Genomic DNA, 23,454 nt, shown 5'->3' on the forward strand with positions numbered 1-23,454 from the left:
GACTCGAGAGCTTTAGACTCACCACCTCCCGACGCGTAAGGATCGCTCGGCGATGGGGGCTTCCGCTCACACCCTCGTACCGCGTAGAAAAAACACGTTCAAACTCGTTGACGCAAACGCGACAAAACTTGTAACGAAACGTGACGTGATATAAGTGCGAGAATTGTAACCGCGTTATTACCTGCCATAGTAAAACAGCGCGAGTTAATTTAATTGAGATTCCCTGTAATAAATCATAATTTCATTAAATATATATAACGTATTAGTGACAATAAAAATCAAGTGTTACTTACCTGTGATACTTACCCAATCCTAATCGGTTGAGTTGACCATCCTTGTGAATGGTTGTCCTGTCGATGATTCTGGATCCTACGGGCGGCGCATCGATGTCCAACGGCGACCTGAAACAGAAAAAGAAGGAAGTCTAAATCGAGGAAATAGGGAAATTGGCCCGAAGAAGGATCTTTGGCCAAAGTTGTCCATCGTTACTTACCAAACAACCAAACCTTGGTATTTCCACTGGTTAAAATACCTGGCGACCGATGAAACTTGGCGAAAGCGTTGCAACCTGGGGACTGGTGAGTGATACGTACCACGCGTTACTCTTTAAAGACCGGTCACAGTAAAATGGTGACGTTAGTATGTTTTTGTCGCGGCCTTCTGCATTTGCGAGTCTTGAGTCAGATGAAATTTATGTAGTCGTGAGACATTAATCGTGAGTAGCAGTAAACTTTCTGGCGACCGTGACAGCCAGCTTTTGAAAAAAGCTGGACAAAAAAGATTACCAACATTGGTAACCGTAGCCACAGTCAACTTTCTGGCAACCGTGACTACGGACTTAAAAATCTTCGGAAAAAGAATAGCCATAGCAATAAATATTTTGGCAAACGTGATTTTCGGATTTAGAAATTTTTGCGGAAAATCTAAATTTTATAGCAACCGAAATCTACGTAATAAAGAATCTTCAGAAAGATTAAAAATAAAGTAAACTCTTAACAGCCGTAAAAAGTGTTAAATAGAGTCACGCGGTAAATTACAACATCAGAATTTGATGAAAAAACCGTAAAATTCGAAACAGTCGATACGAAGATGTTCTCGAATAATTAACCTAGTAACAACCGTGAAAAGTTATACAAAATACAGCATGATTAATATCGTAACACATGTCAAAACGGCTTTAATGACCGTGATATTCGGAATTAGTAATATAATTGTTGAATAAATAAGACCGTAAATTCGCGAAAAATAAAAACGATTGCCCGTTAACAACGCAACAGTAAGTCTTTGTGAAAGCGAAGTACGCGACATAGGTAACCGACAAAGTAGCGGCACAGCGAAAGAAGACGGATAAACATTACCAAAGCGCGGAAGCGAGATCAAAGCGAACACGTCAAATCAAAATCGCAATATACAAATTTACATTCGATTTGAAATTTCGGATAGTAAAATAAAAGGTCTATAATAATACGAGGAAGCAAAGCATAATACTAGTACATCTACGCGATAAGAGACGCGAAAAAAGCTAATAAAAATTCTCAAAAGCAATCAAGTACTGCGAAAAGAGTGAATAAAGCGTTTCAAGTATCCTAAGTGCAATAGAAACGAAATATAAGTAGTTTAAACAAATATTGTCGAAAAAAGGTGAAAGGGAATAGCATAAAATAAATCTCGAAAAGCAGGAACACGGTTCGAAAAAGAATAGCAATAAGCGAATAAATCTCGTAAGGTAGGATAGAACGTGAAACGCGAATAAACCTCAATTTTGCAAAACCGTTTAGCAAAATGAGCGACGACGAGCAAAGACCGACAAATTTCGGAAAAGTAGAACATACACCAAATCTACCGTTAAGATCCGGAAAAATACGCGATATGGCGGATAAAGCAAATAAACGAACGGACGAAGCGATCGGAACGCAAAGCGAACACGGCGAAAACATCCATAGACTCGATCAAATCGAAAACAAAATGGATGAAATAATGAAAGCATTAAGCGCAATAACATACGCGAGATCGAAAAATCCATCACCCGAAACAGTGATGAGCGACGAGTCGTATAATCCGTATCCAACAAGACGTAACGTAGTTAGAAATCAGAGTCTTAGACTACCACGCGGTGGCTGGATTAAAAATCCCTTTGATGATCTAAAGTTTACGGGAAAAACGGATGATCTCAATCCAATGAGATTTTTGAAAAAATTCGATAATGTGGCAAGATTCGAAGACGTCGACGAAATAGATCAACTTCATTTCCTTGGGAGATGTATGCGCGATCAGGCGTCAATTTGGTTCGAGATCCACGAATTCGATAATATAAATGACGCGAAAACAGAGTTCGTTAATTATTATTGGGGCGAAAATCAGCAGGCTAAATTCAGAGAGAGGCTATACACCGGTAGGTACAAGCCGAGTAAAAATCTCCGTATGGCCGATTACGCATTAGACCTAGCGCGGAAAGCAAAAACGCTAGAACCGCCAATGGGGGATTCGGAAATAATTCGTTGCCTTAAACGACACTTTGAAAAAGAAATCGCGAGAGAGATTAAATTAGCATCGGTAAAAAATATCGTGGATTTCACGTTCCTATTAGAGGAAATAAACGATGAACGCGAGAAAGAAACCGAGATGAAAACGCGTGAAAAACAAAACGCGAAGTCAAATGTGACTAATAAAAAAGTGCAAAAAACGGAATACGCGAAACCTAACTATTGGAAAGCGAATAGATTCCAAAAATACGATGGCAAACCGAAAGCATTACCATGGCACGATAATATAGACGAAAGTCGTAAAAGCGCGAAAAAGAATAAACCCGAGTTAGAACTTCCAGAAAGCGAAAACGAAACCGATAACCGTAATAAAAATTCGATAAAAGCCAAGGCAAACGCGAAATACAACGCGAACAAAAATGTAGGCGAATCGAAAGGACCCGGTAGGAAGGGAGTCAACGCGATAGGGGTAAAAAATTCTATAGTAAAATCACCCGAAGGGGGAAAAAGCGCGAAAGAAAATAATGATAGCGATTCGGAAATCGAAGAGAAACAAATCACGATAATGCGAACGCGAGAAATCATTCAAGACCTTGAAGACGAAGAGAAAAGCGAAAGAAAAAAACCGACATACGAACCGATCATTAAAGTCACGGTGAACGAGATAAAAATCGATACGTTGATAGATACGGGGGCAGAAGTTTCGGTTATGACGCGTAAAACTCTAGATCGTTTGAAAGAGTCTAAAACAAGTATAGATCAAATCCCGATACGAAAATGTAAACTCAGAGGAGCGTTCGGGGAACAAGAATCTACAATAGCGAGTAAAATACAAATACCCGTAAATATAAATGGAATTATTTTAACTAGCGAATTCTTTGTGGTTGAAAAACTAGCTTACCCGATGGTAATAGGCAGAGATATGCTAAGAAAATATAACGCGAATCTAATTTGAATCGAGGGAGAATTCTCGTTGAAATTCAATACGGAAAACGCGAAAAAATTTAAAATAGCTTCTATCGAAAAATCTAATTTAGAAGGGGGCGTAACATTAAAACAAATACTCGAAAAGCACAAGCAGGCATTCCAACAAAAAATCGGTAGAGTCAATCACTACAAGCACAGGATAGAAATGTCGGACGACAAACCTCCGAAGCGTAGGACCTATCCGATACCGGAAGTGCATCGCGATAAAGTGAAAGAGTTAATAGACGAGTGGGAGAAACAAGGGATAATCGCGAAAGCGGCAACACCTTATATAAGTCCTCTCGTTGCAGTGGTAAAAAAATCAGGCGATATTCGTGTATGCCTAGACGCGCGCGAAATAAATCGTAAAATGATCGGAGACCACGCACAACCTCCAACGATAGATGAAGTGTTTAGTAAAATGGGGAATCGGAAATTCTTCACAACGCTAGATATAACACAAGCCTTCTGGCAAATACCGCTAGAGAAGGAAAGTCGAAAATACACAGGTTTTATGTTTCAAAACCAAACCTACGTTTTCAAAAGATTACCATTCGGTCTGAAAACGGCAGGGGCATCGTTCACGAGAGCGATGAATCGAGCATTAGAAGACGATGCGTTAGATTTTGTAATCGTATATTTAGACGATATTTTAATCGCGTCAAATTCACTCGAGGAACATTTGCAACACATAGATACCGTGTTAGAAAGACTAGATAAGGTAGGATTCAAAATTAATAAAAACAAATGCGAATTCCTACATAAAGAAATTAAATTTCTCGGACACACGTTCAACGAAATATCCGCGAGTATTAACGAGGACACGAGAAGTTCCGTTAAGAATTTCCCAAAACTTAAAAACAAAAAAGCAATTCAAGCTTTTCTAGGGCTAGTTAATTGGGATAGACGATTCATAAAAAATCTCGCGAGACTCACAAAACCGCTAGAAAACCTTCTTAAAAAAGACACGAAGTTTACGTGGACCGAAACGGAACAGGAAGCGTTTAATAATATAAAGGTAGCATTTGATGAAGCACCGACGCTATACCTGATAAAATCAAAAATGAATTTCGGGGTAGACGTAGACGCGTCGAAGACTGGTTTAGGCGCGAGACTTTATCAATTCAATGAGTCAGAACCGGAAAAAAAGTTAACAATCGCATATGCGAGCCGTAGCTTAAAACCCGCAGAGAAAAACTACACGATAACGGAGTTAGAATGCTTAGCATTAGTATTCGCTCTTAAGAAATGGCACGTTTTATTAATGGGAAGACGCGTGAAAATAAATACAGACCACAAAGCTATTCAATTTGTGAGCTCGTGCGAGAACGCAAGCGAGCGGATAGCTAGATGGATGTCGTTCTTAATGGAGTTCGACTTGCAAATAAATCACATTCCCGGAAAAGAAAATATAACGGCAGACACGTTATCGAGACAATTCGCGGAAAATAGCAGCGCAGCGATTAACGACAATGAATTTAAAATATACCCGGTGTTAGCACGCGAACAACGACACGATTCAATTGCATGGATCGAAATGATCAAAAAAGCACAGCAAAATGACATTGAATTGCAACAAAAATTAGTATCTCAACACGATAGATACAAAATTAGAGACAATCTAATTAGAATAGAAAACGGACCGGAAGAGCGAATAGCAATACCGGACAAAATAGCGTGGAATCTAATAGATTCAGTCCACAAGTTCCTATTGCACTTCGGAACTGATAAAACGCTAGCTTTTACAAAGAAATATTTTAAAATCGGAAATCTAGACAGATTAGTACGTGACGTAGTAGCATCATGCGAGACGTGTTTAGCGACCAAGTATTATACCAGACCTACTCGAGGACCGGAATACTACGAGTTACCGGGAGATAAAAATAAAATTATATCAATGGATATATTTGGCCCATTACCGAGAACACAATCGCAAAATAGATATATATTGGTTACTATGGACCAATTCTCGAAGTTCGTTAAATGTTATCCGATGACAAATAAAAAAATTGAAACGATAATCGCGAACATAGAGAACAATTATTTACGCGAAATGAACACACCCGAGACTGTGGTAACAGACAACGGCGGTCAATTTCTTACCGAACGGTGGACGCGATACGCGGAACAAGCCGGTTTCCAGGTAAGACGCACATCGCCATACAACCCGCAGTCAAATCCAGTAGAGCGCGTAATGCGTGAACTAGGACGCGTGATTAGAGCGTATTATCACGATCGACACACACGATGGGACGAGATAATTCAAAGGTTCCAAGATACGATCAACAACACAAGTCACTTCAGCACAGGAGAAGTACCGATGGATCTATATCCACAGCTGCAACCTAGTCTGAAAATCGATCCAAGGTTACAACCTGAAGAACGTGAAAACGTAAATCCAGCCGAACAAATCGAGAAAGTCAAGCGATATCTCGAGAAAAAGGCAAGTGACAGAAAAAAACAAACAGATAAACATGAGGCGGCAAAAGAATTCCAACCGGAAGACAAAGTCTGGGTGAAACTTCACCGCAGATCTAATGCAAGCCGCAAAACTACTAAGAAGATACATCTGGTTTACCAAGGGCCGTACAAAGTACGACAGGTAATCAGAACCAACGCCTATCTAATAGAAACGTTAGACGGAAACGTCATAGGCACGTACAACACAAGGCAGTTGAGACCACACAGGGATCCGACACTAAAAACGATCGACGAAGAGGATGTACCAGCGATAAATGTCATCACAGTCATACCGATCGAAAGGTTAATGGAGACACCTGGAATACTGCAAAACAAAAGAAGAAATTCCAGTTTAGAAGGGGGCGTCGTAAACAAGAAAAATAACAACGCCGAGAAACCTGAAGACTTACCGGAATTAAAAGAAACGAAGAAATTATCCTTTTTCATCAGAGATACATCTGAAACACAAGAGAAACAATTGGGAAAATCAAGATCCAAGAGATACTTACCTGAGTCGAAAATCCATCCTGAGGGAGCGGCGACGAAGAATCCAATACCTGAAAATAAAAAGAAAGGGGATATAAATCAAGTTGAATTTCAAATATCTACGGATAATAAACGTAATTCAAAAGTCAAACTTAACAAAAATTTGACGAATCTAATTTTCAATTTAGAAGAACACTTGTCCAAGAAGGAGGGCGAAGAACAGCTTTCAGCGACAGCGAAGATCAATTCCGATCGAGAACCTGAAAGAAAAAAGAAAATTCTAGTCAATAACAAGCGTACAATAAAAAATTACGAATTGACAAGGAATGAGGAAAAATTAACAATAATAGATAAAATTCCACTAATTGTTAATACAAGAACGAAAAACACAAGAGTTGTCAACGCAGGAAGTTCAAGCGAAGACGAAAGCACTACTGCTCACGCAGGAAGCGAGAGTGGGGGTAGCGATCGAGGCGAAGAGGACGACCGAGCGGCAGACACAGTATACATTCGTCAAGCGGCCAAACAACTTGCCGAAATGGACGAGCGACTAAAAATTCTAGATCAACGCGAAAAAGAATTGCGAGATCGTGTAAATCAGTTATCTGAAACACGAATGAACGCGTTTCACAGCGAATCGCGAAAAAAGGAGCGAATAAAGAGACTCGAAAAATTTGTCGAGATGCTCGAAAACGCACCTGAAGTACCTGAAGATAGTGACGGGGATGAGACTTTAACCGACCTAATACACAAGATCGATAGAAGTTCACATCGCACCGAAACTACAATTGACAAATTCATCTTTGTAAAAGAGGATGACGGCACAACAATCTCCGTGACGACCAGCACCACGGTAAGATCGAATGCAAATCAAGAAAGAATTAAAGACAAGAACATTCGAATCACTAAAGACATCGTAGATTCGACAATAACATCAAGATGCGAAGCACCGTGGGCGACTAAGCTAATCGTATGCGAGATGAAAAACTCGAATACGGAAGTCGAAGGCGGTAGAAGAATAATCGATCTGAGAACATTATCGCAAGACGAAAATCAATTCAACGTGATTCAGCAGAATGAAATTCCATCCACTTCAACAGCTGAACCAGAGATCGAAATCGACGCAAATTCGGAAGCAGTCAGATCTGACAGCGACTCTGTTTCAAATACATCGAGACAGACAGCGATTACCGAAAAAAGCGACGAAAAGAAAAAATTCGCATTAAAATCCAAACCAATTCTCAAAGACATGCAAATGGTCAAAGAAGTTCCAAGAGAATTAAGAATAATAATCGATTCTCTTGATATTGACCGAAAGAAGAAAGAGGAGACGAAGCGAACACACAAAAGAACTTCGTACACTGAGGAGCCATCCGATGAAGAAGACGACATCATCTGCAAATTTAAAAGCCAAAAACGCAGAAAGCATTGGAGAAGAGGTAAAGGCGGTAAAATCGGCGAAAAGTTTAACAAAAACGACGATGAAACGGACTTACCCGAGCTATCCAAATCGGCTGCGTCAACTTCCAAGGCATCTGACGAATCCGAAGAAGGGGGTATGCGACCGACGAGCGCTCACAGCTCGAATATTCCCGTTTCAGCAGCAGAGCCGAGACCTGGATCTTCGAAGGAGTGAAGCCAAGCGCGAGCGTGGTGGGGATGACTAGGTGACTACCCAGCGGCGAGCGCGGACCATAACGAGAGGCCCGACGCGCTATTGGCGCTGAACGACAGCCAGCGCGGAGGACACGGATTGGCCGGCGACCCAGTAGTGGGGAGACGTACTATAAGAAGCGGCGATCCGAAGACTCGAGAGCTTTAGACTCACCAACTCCCGACGCGTAAGGATCGCTCGGCGATGGGGGCTTCCGCTCACACCCTCGTACCGCGTAGAAAAAACACGTTCAAACTCGTTGACGCGAACGTGACAAAACTTGTAACGAAACGTGACGTGATATAAGTGCGAGAATTGTAACCGCGTTATTACCTGCCATAGTAAAACAGCGCGAGTTAATTTAATTGAGATTCCCTGTAATAAATCATAATTTCATTAAATATATATAACGTATTAGTGACAATAAAAATCAAGTGTTACTTACCTGTGATACTTACCCAATCCTAATCGGTTGAGTTGACCATCCTTGTGAATGGTTGTCCTGTCGATGATTCTGGATCCTACGGGCGGCGCATCGATGTCCAACGGCGACCTGAAACAGAAAAAGAAGGAAGTCTAAATCGAGGAAATAGGGAAATTGGCCCGAAGAAGGATCTTTGGCCAAAGTTGTCCATCGTTACTTACCAAACAACCAAACCTTGATATTTCCACTGGTTAAAATACCTGGCGACCGATGAAACTTGGCGAAAGCGTTGCAACCTGGGGACTGGTGAGTGATACGTACCACACGTTACTCTCTAAAGACCGGTCACAACCTAACCTCCCTCTCCCTTTCCCCTTCTCCCTTCCTCACCTGGCCCCCTTCCTCCTTATCTTCCCTCACCCCTTCTACCTAGATCTACCCCTCCTTTCTCCTCTACCTCCCCCCTACCAACTCCCTTCCTTTATTTTTTAACCCATTCTTCCCCCTCTCTGACCCACCCCCATTCCTCCCAGTCTATCTCTATCCTCCTATTCCATACCCTTACCGCCTTTCCTTTTCTTTCTTCCTCTCTCGCCCATTCTAACATTTTCCACCTTATTTTCCTCTACTCCATCGTCAAATCCTCATCTATGCCTACTCTCCACATTCTTCTAGAATCCTACTTCCTTTCTAACAGTCTTTCCCTATTCTCCTCCTCTTCCAATTCCGCTATCAGCACTTTCTTCTCCCTTTTTTCCGTCCTTTCTCTAACTTCCCTCACCTTCATCTGTTTCCCTAGTGCCCATGCCATTAACCAAATCATCGTCGTTCTTCTGTCCTCCGCATTCTCCCCCACTACCCCTTTCCAAACTATATTCTTTCTCCTTATTCTTCTCCTTTCCCTCTCCTCTCTCTTCTCTCTCTCCCCTCTTTCTTTCTCTCTCCCCTCTAGCCTCTTCTTTCTTTCTGACGCCCTCTCCTTCCACTTCCACCCTATCCATTCCTCCTTTCTATCCTCTTCCATTCCCCCTTTTCCTTCTTTCTTCCCTTTATCCTCCCTCTTTACCTCGTTCTCCCCTTCGCCTCTTCTCCTAACCTCCTCTTCTTCAGTCATCTTCCACCACCATTCCACCTTACTTCCCTCCGAATCCCCCTCCACCCTCTTTCTTCACTTACTTCCCTCCCTTTCCTCCCCTCTGGCTCTTTCCTCCTCACTGCTTTCCCCTTCTGTCTCTCTCGTCTTACCCCCCTGCCTCTCCTTTCCCTTTTCTCTTTCCTCCCTCTCTCATCCTCTCCCTCACTTTCTCCTGACGTCTTCACTCTTCCTTCCTCCTTGTCCTCTTCTCTCTTCTTTTCTCTCTTCTCCCCGTCTGCGCCTCCTTTCTTCTCTCTTCCTCCGCTCCCCTCTTTCTCCGTCTCTTCTCTTCCATTCCGCCTTTTGCTCTCTCTCCCCTCTTCTTCTCCTCCTCTCCTCTTTCCTCCGCTGCACTGCTTCATCCCGGTCATCTTCCGTCCGCTCTCTTCCAATTCTTCATCTGTCTTCTTCTTCTCTCCCCCCCTTCCGTCCTCTTCACACATTTCTCTTCTTTTATCCGTTCTCCTCTTACCACTTCCCTCCACCTCCTGTCCTCTCCGCTCTCAGACTCATTCTTTTTACACTCCTTCCTCTCTTTCTTCCTTTCCTCTTCCATTCTCTCATCCCCTTCCACGTTTTTCCTCCATAACCTCTCCATCATCTCCAGTCTCTCTAGCCTTTTCTCCACTCTTCCTCTCCTTTCCTCCTCCACAGTCTCTCTCTCCGACTTCCTCTCCATCACCTTCAGCATCTTTTCCATTGTCATTCTCATCTCCTTTATCTCTCTCACTCCCTCTTTCATCCATTCCATCTTCCGACTTTCACTCTCTCCAACACCGAATCAGTAAATATACTACACCAAAAACTGAGCCACACTCTCTCTTGTGCGTACCTTCCGCTCCTTCTACTCGTGTGCAATCACTTCCGTAACCACCTGTTTTCGCTTTCTCTGCCGCTGCCACCGCGCCATCGATCCTGCACGTGTCGATCTCCTCACGTTCCAGCGCCCTCTCTATCACCGCCCTTTCTCCGTACTGCTGCTCTCTGCCTTATCCTCCTTTTAATTGTAAGCCTAGTGTTTACGACCCTACGACTCTATTGTAGACTAGGCTTTACCGACGCTTCTCTTTTTTCTCCACGTCATCATTCTTTATCCCGTGCTTATCCTTCCTTCTCTTTCCATACTCCAGTTTTCCATCCGTCAGTGTACATACCTCCACCATTCCATCCTCCTCTACCACTTCGCGGCCACTTAATCCTCTGCTCCCAAGCCGTCTCCTCCTTTTATTTTTCCACCGCACTCACTTTATTCCGCCTCCATTTCTCTCTAAAACTCGGAGCACAGACCGTCACCTGTCACTACTCCGGCGGCCATTTCCTTCTTCGCCATTTACCTTAATAATATTTTGTATAATCTATAATTATAGGTATTCTACAGATCCATTATTTCTCCATGTATTTTATTATCTTGTATAATCTATAATTATATATACTACACATATCACAATTATTTTTTTATGTATTTTATATCTTGTATAATCTATAATTATTAATTATATATTCAATTATATATATACAAATATAATATATATAACGTGAAATGATTTTGTAACTATAAAATTATCTGTAAACATATAATGTGTTAACTATTTCCTAATTAAGCATCGCCACACATTGAAAAATGTTTTTTATCTAGATATCCATAATTTTTTATATATCTTATATAATATATTTATATTTTATGTATTTATATTTTATATAACATATTTATAACATATATATATACATATATATATATATATATATATAATTTATACAATTATATATTCTATATATTATAATTATATATTCCACAGATATAATTTTAATAAAATGTAATAATAACGATGTACTAATAATTAATAAGAAAATGTACTAATAATGTACATAAGTTTTTTTATAAATAACATTTTAGTTTGTTCAGGTAAAAATATGTGTTCTTATGCGATACTGTAAATGTAAGAAGAAAAATATAAAGTTGATACATTGTCATTAATAAAATAGTATTTTACATAAGCATAGTAATACATCTTGTGCTGTATCAAGTAGTTGCTATATCAAGCAATTGCATACATTCATACAATTTGCAATAATTTCAGTTTTGACTTAAATAATTTCAAAAAAATGTGAAAATTAAAGCCTCTGATAAACAATCGTTTGCTTTTGTCTCTTGCATTATTTAACGTACAAATTAATTATATCTATATGCAAACACATATTCTTTTAACTATTTATTTATTAAGGATTGCCAAAAATAAATAATTTTATATAAATTTTTTATAGTTTATATATATAAATAATTTTTTTATACATTTTACTTATATTTCGTGTTAAATGAGAGAAAGAAAGATATAATTTTATTTTAGATTTTGTAAGAATTTAATACTCTTCTAAAAGAGTATTAAACCAAAATATTTTCGCGAGAATGATTTTTGTGTTTCTACATAATTTCTTGATAGGTCCGATGCATTGACAGTGATAATAGTAATGTAAAATTAGTGCAAATTTATGAATAAAATAAAAATAAATAAAATAAATAACATTATTAAATAAATATATTTTTAATTTATTTAATACACATACAAGTCTATTATATATTAACTGATTAAAAATTGATATTCCGTATTTTTGTCTTTTTTGTTAGCCTAGTGATTTACACTAATTATTTTGACAAAAGTAATATCTGCTAAGTCAAACATATCTTTCAGAAATTTGGAAAGTGTCGAACAGTCGCATCTACTGTAATATTTATGATTATAAAATTTTTTTCAAATTGTTTCCTACTCGGTGTCATTATTGGTTAACATTTAATCGTAAAACTTAAAACGTTAAGCAAGTTTAGATTGTGTACCAATATTTATGTTTCTACAACGAATTATACTTCTTCCCACGACCTTCTTTTATTCTATTACAAATTTGTATATCTTTTGTATATTTTTCGTTAAAATGATTTTTCACTTGTACCTATATAGAAGTGCACGATCTATGATACCAGCAGATATCAGCAAGATCGAGTGAAGGTAATAAGACCGATTGTGAGACTATATCACATCAAGAACAATCAAGCATTATTGATATTTGTGTTAATTATTATAAAATTTATCGAATACAGAAAAAAAATATAATTTCGTTGTACTTTCGGAAATGGCGACACGTAAAAGGTAAGGGAAACGGCGATGAATTAAATTTCATTTTTTATTTTCGCACTTTGGAATCATTTTTGCACAATGAATAGAATTATGTATAATGAATAAAATCATAAATTCAAATATGTAGGATGTTTATCACAAATATTAAATATTTGAGTTAACTTTTATTGTTAGCTAATATAATATTAAAGTACAGTAGTATGTGGGCCACTATAGTGAGTCAAAACAAACCCCCATTACTCGGCCACTGGCGCCAGAGGGGCGTGGCTAGACAGGGCTTTTCGATCCATGATTGGTCGATCCGTTAATAGGGGTCATTAGGCCCAGGGCTCTGATAGGCCTAACTATAGTGGCCCAGCACTGTGATTGGTTGGTTTTTGGGAAGAGAGTGGGAGAGTAGGCAGGGTTTTTGAAAAAAGCCGACAAAATGGCGATAAAATATCGTGGTATAGCGTAGCAGGCGTGGGGATTATGGCACCCCACCCCGTCTATGCTAGGCTCTAACTATAGTGGCCCAGCACTCTGATTGGTTGATTTTTTTTTGAAGGGTAGGGGGTGAGCAGACAGCGTTTCTGAAAAAAGCCGAGAAAATGTCGATAAAAAAAAACGCGGTATAACAAAGCCGTCATAGAGCGGTTGGTCCCCGGTGATCGTGTATAGCGCTGAAAAAAGATAAATAAAAAACGCACTAATTTCGGCTGACCGTCGTTACTCGGCGTCGCATTGACGGGTAGCGTCGGCATCGTCGCTAATAAAGAAAACAAAAAGATATACAAAAAGTACATGCGGCTAGCCTCCGCTTTCAATTTAGGCTAATTATCGTCACCTCGGGTAACAAAAAGAGGCCTAATAGAAAACACGTGCATTCGAGTTCGCATTCTAGTGACGCTACGTAAAGGTTTTATTGCTGAAAAAAATAAAATTATTTCGAGGTAACGGAAGAATAGAGAATGAAAATGTAAGACAATTTAAGGTACAAAATTTTACTTTATGGTAATATTTTTAAATAAAATCGATATTATTACATAAACATGATACATAAAAATATATTTCCTTTATAGCATATTACATTTAAAATAACAGGAATATGACATTTTATTTTTAAATTTATTGTTACAATTGCAGAGAATTATTACTAATACTATATACATATACTTTTTACAAAAATTTACATTGCTTTCCTAATAAATGAATAAAATACTTATATAAAATATTGAAGAAAATACGCGAGAAAAGAATTATTTCGGTGATAAATATCCGTACGGAATCGAGTAACGATTATTAATAAATCTACGTTTCACCAACACTGGTGCGCATATTTTCGACTCGTCCCGCGTTACAATTTCATGAAACGCAGTGCGTCGAATTGCGCTAAAACGTAAATTTATTGTAGTTTCATCTTCTTCTTCGTTATCTTTTTGTTCTTTTTCTAGATTCTTTTCTCGCGCTAATAATAATTTTTTAATGCTATTAAAATTAACGCGCCGTGAGTACTCGTAATTGAGGGTTATTCCCTTAACTTTACAGATTTCATATACTCGACCCTCGGGTGTTCGCACGATGTAGGCGTAAAATTTTGGGCCACCGGACACGAACTCTTCGATGTAGCTACTACGTCCGTAGCTCTCGAGTTCGTCGGTCATATCGCCTAGAAAATTACCCGTGTGAGGTTCATATTCAGTCGGATCACCGGTGCTCGCATAAATACAGGAATCGGTATTGTAATATAACACGCGACGATCTAAACGCTCTAAATATTCGTATAATTTTAAACGTGCTTGCGCTGTCGTATATGCGGCTATCACTACGTTGGTTATCGGCGAGGGTACGACAGCATCTTGTCGCAACCGCCACGAAACATATATTACCTCATCGTTTACAGGTAATATATCGGTTATCTCGTGCTCGGAACTTGTTAATAACAACATAAAACGCTGATGTGTCTTAACGACTTCGGTATTTGGTAAATTGGATCGCTGGCCGAATTTACCCCAGAATGAATTCAGACAAAGCTTCGCGACCGAGCGTAAACCGGGATTTCGCGCGATGTTACGCTTATCGAGAACAATACCCTCGGTTTCCTCGTACTCCCGCAGGTATCGCTCTTTAGCGTCATCGTCCTCGCATTCGCTCGGTCACCTTGCTTCCTGTTTAAGTTGTAGAAATGAGTTTATATATTCGGCGAACAATCCACCTTGCTGTGTTTCGCGATTATATTGGCTAATTTTATATTGCCAAATTTCATTTACTTTTGTCACGAGATAACCTTTTTCGATGGCCTTGCGTAATTCGCAGGTCACCCACGTGCCATCGAATTCGCGTTCGCTAGGACGCTCGTGCGTACACGACGTCAGCGAAAATGTTTCGCAGCAACTGCGACATAATGCGAATAACAATTTTCTGTGCACGCGATACGGGAGTACTGGATGAAATAAATCGTGCGGTGGAAGTACCGTGCAACGTACGAGGCCTTCGACAGTATCAAAATCATAATTCGGAGCCGTTCCGATTAAAGTGGAACATTCATCGCTGACATAAATATCGGGATGGCCGATAGGGAAAGCACCCGTCTTCAATACATACGAGTACAAGGAACATACATCCACGTAACGTATTTTCTCCGCATCCGTGATTTTGTAAAGAGTCGCAATATTTCCCGTACGTCCACCGAAAAATGCGTCGCGAGGATCGAGCGGTGCTGTTTCCACCATCGGATGGCTCTCAAGAAATACGCGCATCTCGCGATTGTCCCGCATTTCCCGATCGAAGGTACACTCTCACTTTTCTGTCACCAAGTACCCCCGCTGTCGCAGTCGCCACGAGATCGCGAGAGTTCGTTCGTATCGCGAGTCAATCGTGTCTTTACGGTCCATAGCCGACGAAAGCGTTTTATCGCGATTTATCGGAAAGCACGATGTACATCCGTGCCAAAAGCAGCCGTGGAATTGCGTGACGCGACGTTACTCCCGTTTCCGATGTTTTTTCATAATAACCATCGACGAGTGTGCCGTTGATCGTACGATATTCGCGCGCACGCCCTGCATGGTTTATAGGATGACCGAGCTCGCGCTCCTTCCATACCAGCCACTGCAGAGCTTTACGCGAATACATGTTCGCTTTTCTGTATCCGCCGGCTGGAATAACACCTATTGTATTCAAGTGTAAGAAGTTTTTCCGAAAAACTGTAAGTCTCATATACGTCGAAGCGATAGTTGTACATTCCTCGAACGGGCATACATTTCCGCGATCTATAAAAATTTTTCTAAACGCCATGCACGCTCGTCGAAGTATATCAACATCGGTACGGCAATATTGCACTATCTCGCGTTGAAAATCAAACACGGCGTTTTTTAGCCGCATGTCCGTGTGCCACGTGAGAAAGCGTTCGCGCTCTTTCGATTTCATAGTTTCGGGGGAGTAGTAATGTGCGGTGGGTAATGGTCCGACATACGATTGATTTTCGATAGTATTGAATAAATGCGGAAAAATGCCTTTATCCGGCGTATCCTTCAACCCGAAAGCCTTCGGTAAATCAGATAAACGCATCGGCATATAATTCACGCTATCGATAAACTTTGTACGTCCAACCGTTAATACGACGATCTTAGTCCTGTTCAAAATCACTTTCGGCTCGAGATTGACGCGATTTTCTACAATATATTGCAAAATAAATTGAGCGTCGAACGCTTTCGCATTGTGTGCTATAAATATGATCTGCTTGAAATATTTCGTCTTTCGCGTTGCGAAATCGACAAAATGTTACACCGGATCGTTACGAAACACGAACTTTCGCACTCCGCACTAGTGACAACGCACTGACATATCATTGTTTTGCGCGCACACTTCGCAAATTTGTTGCGCGACGCAGAGTGTCGGAACGTGTTTTTTTACCGACGTTTTTTTACCGACTTCGATCGTTTCGTCCTGCCGCGTTTCAAAATCGTAAGACACGAATGCTACGCGTCCTTTTCCGCCTTCATATGCAAATTTGCTCGCTTCCTCGTTATCAATTGCGCTTTCTTGGTGTCGCGAATTCATTCGCGAGAATTAGTCGGCGTGATAAATGAGAGTGTCGCGCGGCCCGTCCCGCGCGCCTGTCACTCTCTCCCGCGATTTCGCGCGTTTGTCGTTCTCTCTCTCGCGCTCCCGCGCGCCGGTCGCGCTCTCACTCGCGCTCCCGCGCTCTCGTTTCAGCGCGCTTCGATCAGCTGTGCGCGTTTACGTCACCGCGCTCGTTCAAACACTCGCTCGCCTGGGCAAACAGGCGCGGAAAACAATAAACAGCTTAAGTCCCCCGACTTTCGAGACGATCCGTTAATGTATTGTTACAAGACCAAAAATCATTGGTCTCTTAACGGGAGAACCTTCTCGAAGGTCGAAGGGATACAGCCGCCTGCGTTGACTCCGCATTCCTGTTTGCCCACTCGTCTCGAGACCGTTCGCGCTCGCAGATCGCTGTCGATTAGTTTTTCTTTTCGCGCCGTCGCCGAACTATACGCTGCTCACGCGCACGTTGCACTTGCAATTGCCGAACCCGCCGACTTGTATTGTTTAGAACACTTGTTTGTCATACTGGACACGAAAAATACACTGCAATACGGACACTTTGATTATTGAAGTTTCTCTCCTCTCTGCCTCCGACCTTTTCCAATCTCGCTCGTGTACCGCTCTATCTACGCGAATCTCGCGCGCCAATACAGCACATTTCTGGTCCTTCGAGCCGGATCAACGTGATCCTTTCTTCGGCTTCCTCGTCACTGTTCTCGAGCTCGCCGTTTGTGTGGAGTGTTGTGGTGCCGAAGTGACGTGCGGTCCACCGTCAGGAACGAAGATGGAAAAGTTAGTGGCGGTTCAGCGAGACCTTCAATCGCGCATTGCGCGCTCAACTGAGGTGCTAGAGAGCTTGGAGTCCACCAAGGTCACCATGGGCCTCGTCCGATCCGCCGTGTCAGTGATGGACGTTAGGTGGAGGAAATTTGAGACCAATCACGAGAAGCTAATAACGGACTTCGGGGACACTCTCGTTGAGAGCGCCTACCTCACAGACGATGTCGCGAGTGCTGTAGAGGTAGACTACCTCCGGCAGCGTGCTCGTCTGCTGGACGCGGAGCAGGCTCTCCTCCTGGCTGCGGAGGGGTCTAAGAAGGAGCGAGCGGGGCCCACGCCGTCGCCGTCGCGTAATGCTCTCCCCCGGATTCAGCTGCCGCAGTTTTCGGGCAAATTTGAGGACTGGCCGGCTTTCCGAGACCTCTTCAGCTCTCTCGTGAGCAATGAATCCTCCCTGTCAAAAGTGGAGAAAATTCATTATTTGAAGACTAGCGTCAAGGGGGACGCCGAACAACTCATCAAAAACCTGCCAACGACGGAGGACAATTTTGAGCGCGCGTGGACCACCCTCAGCGACCATTATGAAAATAAGCGTATGCTGGTGAGGTCATATCTGGCTGCATTCACCGCTCTCCCCAAGATGACGTCCGATTCGGTAACTGACCTTCGACGCATCTTCCACGGCGTGGTGTCTGTCGTCGGATCTCTGGAGGGGATTGGCCGTCCGATCTCCAGCTGCTCGGACCTTTTCGTCCACCTGGTGGTCGAGCTCCTCGACACTAGGACCCGCCGGGAGTGGGAAAATTCGCTGGGAAAGAGCCCCGAGCCCTCGACGTACGACGAGCTCCGTGAGTTCCTCCAGGAGCAACTGATGACCCAGGAGGCGATCCTATCAACCGCCAGCGAACCGTCCGGAAAGTCGTCAGAAAAGTCCGGCCGCTCTGCCCGCAGCAATCACGTGAAGGGCCGCGCCGTCGATTCTAGCCGCAGCTGCCCAATCTGTAAGAAGGAACACTTCTTAGCATTCTGCGAGCAATACAGGAAGAAATCTGCTCCCGAGCGACGCGAAGCGGTAACGACTCACCAACGCTGCTGGAACTGCCTAGGTCGTCATATGGTCAGCGCCTGCCCATCTTCCAAGAACTGCAACAAGTGCTCCGGACGTCATCATACGTCACTGCACGAGGCCTTCGCAGCCTCTTCGACGCTCGCTGTGGACTGCTCTCCGTCGCCGACGGTGCATGTGACTGAGCGCCCGCCAGCTGAGTTTTCGTCGGTCTTGCTTGCGACGGCCCGCGTTCGTGTGACTGATCGTGCCGGAAAGTGCCACGTAGTTCGCGCGCTGGTCGACCCGGGGTCCGAAACCTGCCTGGTCGCCGAGTCACTCGCCCAGAGACTCCGCTTACCTCGAACCCCGACGTCGGTCGCTATTTTTGGCGTCGGCGGAATTCAGACGGGATTCTCCCGGGGCCGCCTCGTCGTCGCGTTGTCCTCGCGTACGAGGCAATTCTGGTGCAGTATCTCCGCTCTCGTGTTGCCGCGCCTGTCAATGTACAGCGGCACGGCGGGCGGGAGCGCGTGTTCGTGGCCCCACGTGCGAGGACTTGAGCTGGCCGACCCCGAGTACTTCCGTCGGGACCCGGTGGAGCTTCTCCTCGGCGCGGACGCGTACGCTGACATCGTCCTCCCCGATCTACGGCGGGGAGGACCCATGGAGCCGATCGCGCAGCAGACGCGCCTCGGCTGGATCATCCTGGGGCCCGCCGGAATCAACAGTCACGCCGTGTCATCCGTGACCTCGCTTCAGTGCACTACGACGGATGAACTGCCCTCGTGCGCCGCTTCTGGGAGTGGGAAGAAATGCCCCGCGGCCCCATACCGCTTACCACCGAGGAGAGAGAGTGCGAGGAGTACTTCTCTCGAACGCACCAGCGTCTCTCCGACGGTCGATACGCAGTACGCCTGCCGCTTCGACGAGAGCCACCGGACCTGACTGCCACGCGCCGCGCTGCCTTCCGGATGCTCGCCACTATGGGGCGTCGGCTAGAGCGTGACCCGGCGCTTCGAGACCTGTATCGGACCTTCATGAGCGACTACCACGCCCTAGGTCATATGTCGCCCGTCGACGCTGCGCCTGCTGAGCGCTGCTGCTACCTGCCGCATCACGGGGTGCTCCGAGGGTCCGGTATCAACGCCAAGCTCAGAGTCGTGTTCAACGGCTCTTCTCGCACCTCCGAGGGACTCGCTCTAAACGATTTCTTGCACACAGGGCCTAATCTTCTGCCACCTCTCGCCGACGTGCTCCTGCGCTGGCGCTGCCATCGCTACGTCTTCACCGCCGACGTGGAGAAGATGTTCCGCCAGATCCTAGTCCATCCGGCGGATCGGGACATGCAGCGCATCCTGTGGGCAGAGGACAACGACGTAAAGACCTTTCAGCTCAATACCGTCACGTACGGGCTGGCGTGCGCTCCGTACTTGGCTATTCGAGTGCTACGCCAGCTCGCTTGCGACGAGACTCGGCGATTTCCCCGAGGTTCCGCCGCCCTCCGGCGGGATGTTTATATGGACGACATCCTTACCGGCGCCGAGGACTTGGAATCTGTTCGCCTCCTGCAGACACAGATATCCGCCCTCTGCATGGCGGGCGGGTTCCCTTTGCGGAAGTGGGCCGCTAACCACGGGGCAATCCTTGCAAGCGTCCCGCTCGAGCACCAGCTTCGACCTGCTGTGGACGCCACGTTGCCGACCGACGCCTGCTCCGTGCTGGGTTTGAAATGGAGCGCCCATGAGCGACGACTTCTCTCTCGTCGTCGGAAGATCGGCGGGAGTCCCTCCTACGAAGCGGGTTGTACTCTCTCAAACCGCTCGTCTGTTCGATCCCCTCGGCTGGTTGGCCCCCATCGTCGTACGGGCAAAACTGCTGATCCAAACCACCTGGTTGGAGCAGCTAGATTGGGACGCTCCTCTGCCATCGGGACATGCCGCAGCCTGGGCGAGGTTCGAGGAGGAGCTCCCTGTTTTGGAGAAGGTACGAATACCGCGCTGGTATCGTTGCGACGCAGCTCCTTGTGGCGTCGAGATCCATGGCTTCGCTGATGCCTCGGAGAGGGCTTACGCCGCCGTGGTGTACCTTCGGACGATCAGCGACGGAGAGCCTTACCTCTCGCTGGTGCAGGCTAAGACGAAGGTCGCGCCGCTGAAGAGGGTGTCTCTACCCAGACTGGAGCTCTGCGCAGCGGCCTTACTGGCGAAACTGGTCGAGCACGTACGAACTACGCTCGACCTGGCTGGATCCCCCACCTTCCTGTGGACGGACTCGACGGTCGTGCTCGCCTGGGTTAGAGGTCACCCTGCGAAATGGACTACCTTCGTGGCTAATCGTGTGGCGGAAATACAACGGTCCAGTGAAGAGTCTAGATGGAGACACGTACCTGGGCGCGATAATCCGGCGGACTGTGCGTCCCGGGGCGTGTCCCCGAGCGATCTGCTGGAGCACCCGCTATGGTGGACGGGGCCCAAGTTCCTGACCCAGGACCCTTCCGCTTGGCCTCCGCCTCCAGACGGCTGCGATCTCCCGGACCTACCGGAGCAGCGCCCCACCCGGTGTCTGGCCGCCGCAAGCGCTCGGGAGCCTGAGGAGCTCGCCCGCTTTTCGTCGCTGCGCCGGCTGCTGCGCGTCACCGCCTGGATATTGCGCTGGCGAAAGAGATCTCTGCGACGTCCGCCTTCGCCGCCGGACCTGAGCTCGGGGGAACTGAACGAGGCCTTGGAGAGGTGGCTGTTAGTGGTCCAGTCACTGGCCTACGCCGTGGAGCTGGAGGACGTCTCCTCCGGACGGTCGGTTTCAAAACGCAGTCCCCTCCGCAAGCTCACGCCGATACTAGGCAACCAGGGGATCCTGAGAGTGGGAGGGCGGTTAAAGCATTCGTTATTGAATGACGACCAGCGGCACCCGATCATCTTGCCGCCGGAGTCGCATTTGACTCGACTTACCATCGACGACAGCCACCGTCGCACGCTTCACGGAGGAACCCAGGCTACGCTGACCCACCTGCGACAGCGCTTCTGGCTCCCGCGAGGCCGCCAACTGGTGCGGCGATACATTCATCGGTGCCTGCAGTGTGTTCGATGGCGGGCGGCCTCCCCTCAGCCGCTGATGGGAAACCTGCCGAGAGCGAGGATCACGCCTAGCCGGCCGTTCCAGCACACAGGAGTGGACTTCGCGGGACCAATCTGGCTCCGAACGACGAAGGGCCGCGGACATAAAGCCTACAAGGCTTTTCTCTGCGTCTTTGTCTGTTTCAGCTCCCGCGCCGTTCACTTGGAGGTTGTAAGCGACTACTCGGCCGACGCCTTCCTCGCCGCCTTCCGACGCTTCGTCTCCCGACGAGGTCTGTGCCAGGTTGTTTACTCCGACCGGGGTACGAATTTCGTGGGGGCTGACACGCAACTAAAGGACCTATTCGACCAGGCGAGCCGTGAGCGCCACCGAATCGTCGGGTGCCTAGCCGATGACGGAGTCCAGTGGCGCTTTAACCCCCCGGCGGCGCCTCACTTCGGGGGCTTGTGGGAAGCGGCGGTGAGAGCGCTTAAGCACCACCTGAGACGAGTCATAGGCGAGACCCGGTTGACCTTCGAGGAAATGGCCACTTTCCTCGCTGAGACCGAGGCCTGTCTCAACTCTCGCCCGCTCCAGGCCCTGACGGACGATCCAGAGGACCTCGACGCCCTGACCCCCGGTCACTTCCTGATCGGGGCGCCTCTCAACGCGGTTCCGGAGCCGACACTCATCGACGTGCCTGAGAACCGACTCAGCCGCTGGCGGCTCCTCCAGCAGATGCGGGACCACTTTTGGCATAGGTGGTCCCGCGAGTATCTCCAGACCCTCTCCCCACGGCCCAAGTGGTGGTCGATAAGCGGGAATCCGCGCGAGGGCCAGCTGTGCCTGATCAAAAGCGAGACCACGCCGCCGTGCCGCTGGCCCCTCGCGCGGATAGTGCGCCTCCACCCTGGAGACGATGGCCATGTGCGTGTGGTGGACGTCCGGACCTCCGCCGGTGAACGGTCCCGTCCGGTGGTTAAATTAGTACCCTTGCCGACAGCGGACGCTGCGGAACCGGGGACGCCCGAATAGATCGCGCGTTCAAGCTCCACTCGTGTCTCGTGTAAATCCGACCTGTAAATTATGTGTATTTGTGCGATTCCTGTATGAAACTCGGTAAAACGGCTGTAAAATAGTGTGCTCTTACCTCCGTTGTTTGTCGCCACGATGGCCATGCCCTTGAGAGCGGGAGTCGCGGGATCAATCGTCGACCACCTGTCGACGAGGCGAGCGGGATGTCGCGAATTCATTCGCGAGAATTAGTCGGCGTGATAAATGAGAGTGTCGCGCGGCCCGTCCCGCGCGCCTGTCACTCTCTCCCGCGATTTCGCGCGTTTGTCGTTCTCTCTCTCGCGCTCCCGCGCGCCGGTCGCGCTCTCACTCGCGCTCCCGCGCTCTCGTTTCAGCGCGCTTCGATCAGCTGTGCGCGTTTACGTCACCGCGCTCGTTCAAACACTCGCTCGCCTGGGCAAACAGGCGCGGAAAACAATAAACAGCTTTGTCCCCCGACTTTCGAGACGATCCGTTAATGTATTGTTACAAGACCAAAAATCATTGGTCTCTTAACGGGAGAACCTTCTCGAAGGTCGAAGGGATACAGCCGCCTGCGTTGACTCCGCATTCCTGTTTGCCCACTCGTCTCGAGACCGTTCGCGCTCGCAGATCGCTGTCGATTAGTTTTTCTTTTCGCGCCGTCGCCGAACTATACGCTGCTCACGCGCACGTTGCACTTGCAATTGCCGAACCCGCCGACTTGTATTGTTTAGAACACTTGTTTGTCATACTG

The 23,454-nt window shown here is 46.0% G+C and overlaps 3 protein-coding genes across 3 annotated transcripts; 2 read left to right on the top strand and 1 right to left on the bottom strand.

Annotated features, from left to right (window-relative positions):
* Nucleotides 1–12,541: 12,541 nt before the first annotated feature.
* On the bottom strand, nucleotides 12,542–15,492 carry LOC145935588 (uncharacterized). Its single transcript, XM_083037078.1, has 3 exons — nucleotides 14,986–15,492; nucleotides 14,275–14,712; nucleotides 12,542–12,628 (listed from the first exon to the last, which is right to left on the bottom strand). Exons 1-3 carry the CDS (start codon nucleotides 15,490–15,492, stop codon nucleotides 12,542–12,544), a joined length of 1,032 nt encoding a protein of 343 aa, XP_082893204.1.
* A 2,075-nt stretch (nucleotides 15,493–17,567) lies between these two features.
* Nucleotides 17,568–19,556, top strand: LOC145935589 (uncharacterized). Its single transcript, XM_083037079.1, has one exon. The coding sequence runs from the start codon at nucleotides 17,568–17,570 to the stop codon at nucleotides 19,554–19,556; it is 1,989 nt and encodes a 662-aa protein (XP_082893205.1).
* Nucleotides 19,557–19,594: 38 nt separating this feature from the next.
* LOC145935590 (uncharacterized) lies at nucleotides 19,595–22,700 on the top strand. The gene is made up of 2 exons (XM_083037080.1): nucleotides 19,595–20,333; nucleotides 20,554–22,700. Exons 1-2 carry the CDS (start codon nucleotides 19,595–19,597, stop codon nucleotides 22,698–22,700), a joined length of 2,886 nt encoding a protein of 961 aa, XP_082893206.1.
* The last annotated feature ends 754 nt before the right edge of the window (nucleotides 22,701–23,454 follow it).

Source organism: Prenolepis imparis, unplaced genomic scaffold (genome assembly GCF_030444845.1).
Source record: "Prenolepis imparis isolate NDT839.2.m4 unplaced genomic scaffold, iyPreImpa1.0 SCAF_4, whole genome shotgun sequence".
Lineage (NCBI taxonomy): Eukaryota > Metazoa > Arthropoda > Insecta > Hymenoptera > Formicidae > Prenolepis > Prenolepis imparis.

Coding starts and splice junctions, on each gene's coding strand:
- LOC145935589 (XM_083037079.1), top strand. CDS start 17,568: ATGGAAAAGTTAGTGGCGGTTCAGCGAGACCTTCAATCGCGCATTGCG.
- LOC145935590 (XM_083037080.1), top strand. CDS start 19,595: ATGGGGCGTCGGCTAGAGCGTGACCCGGCGCTTCGAGACCTGTATCGG. Junction 20,334..20,553: donor CGACGCCTGCTCCGTGCTGG/GTTTGAAATGGA, acceptor GACATGCCGCAG/CCTGGGCGAGGTTCGAGGAG.
- LOC145935588 (XM_083037078.1), bottom strand. CDS start 15,492: ATGCGGGACAATCGCGAGATGCGCGTATTTCTTGAGAGCCATCCGATG. Junction 14,713..14,985: donor AAGGTTATCTCGTGACAAAA/GTAAATGAAATT, acceptor AAATTCGGCCAG/CGATCCAATTTACCAAATAC. Junction 12,629..14,274: donor TGCGAACACCCGAGGGTCGA/GTATATGAAATC, acceptor GATGTGATATAG/TCTCACAATCGGTCTTATTA.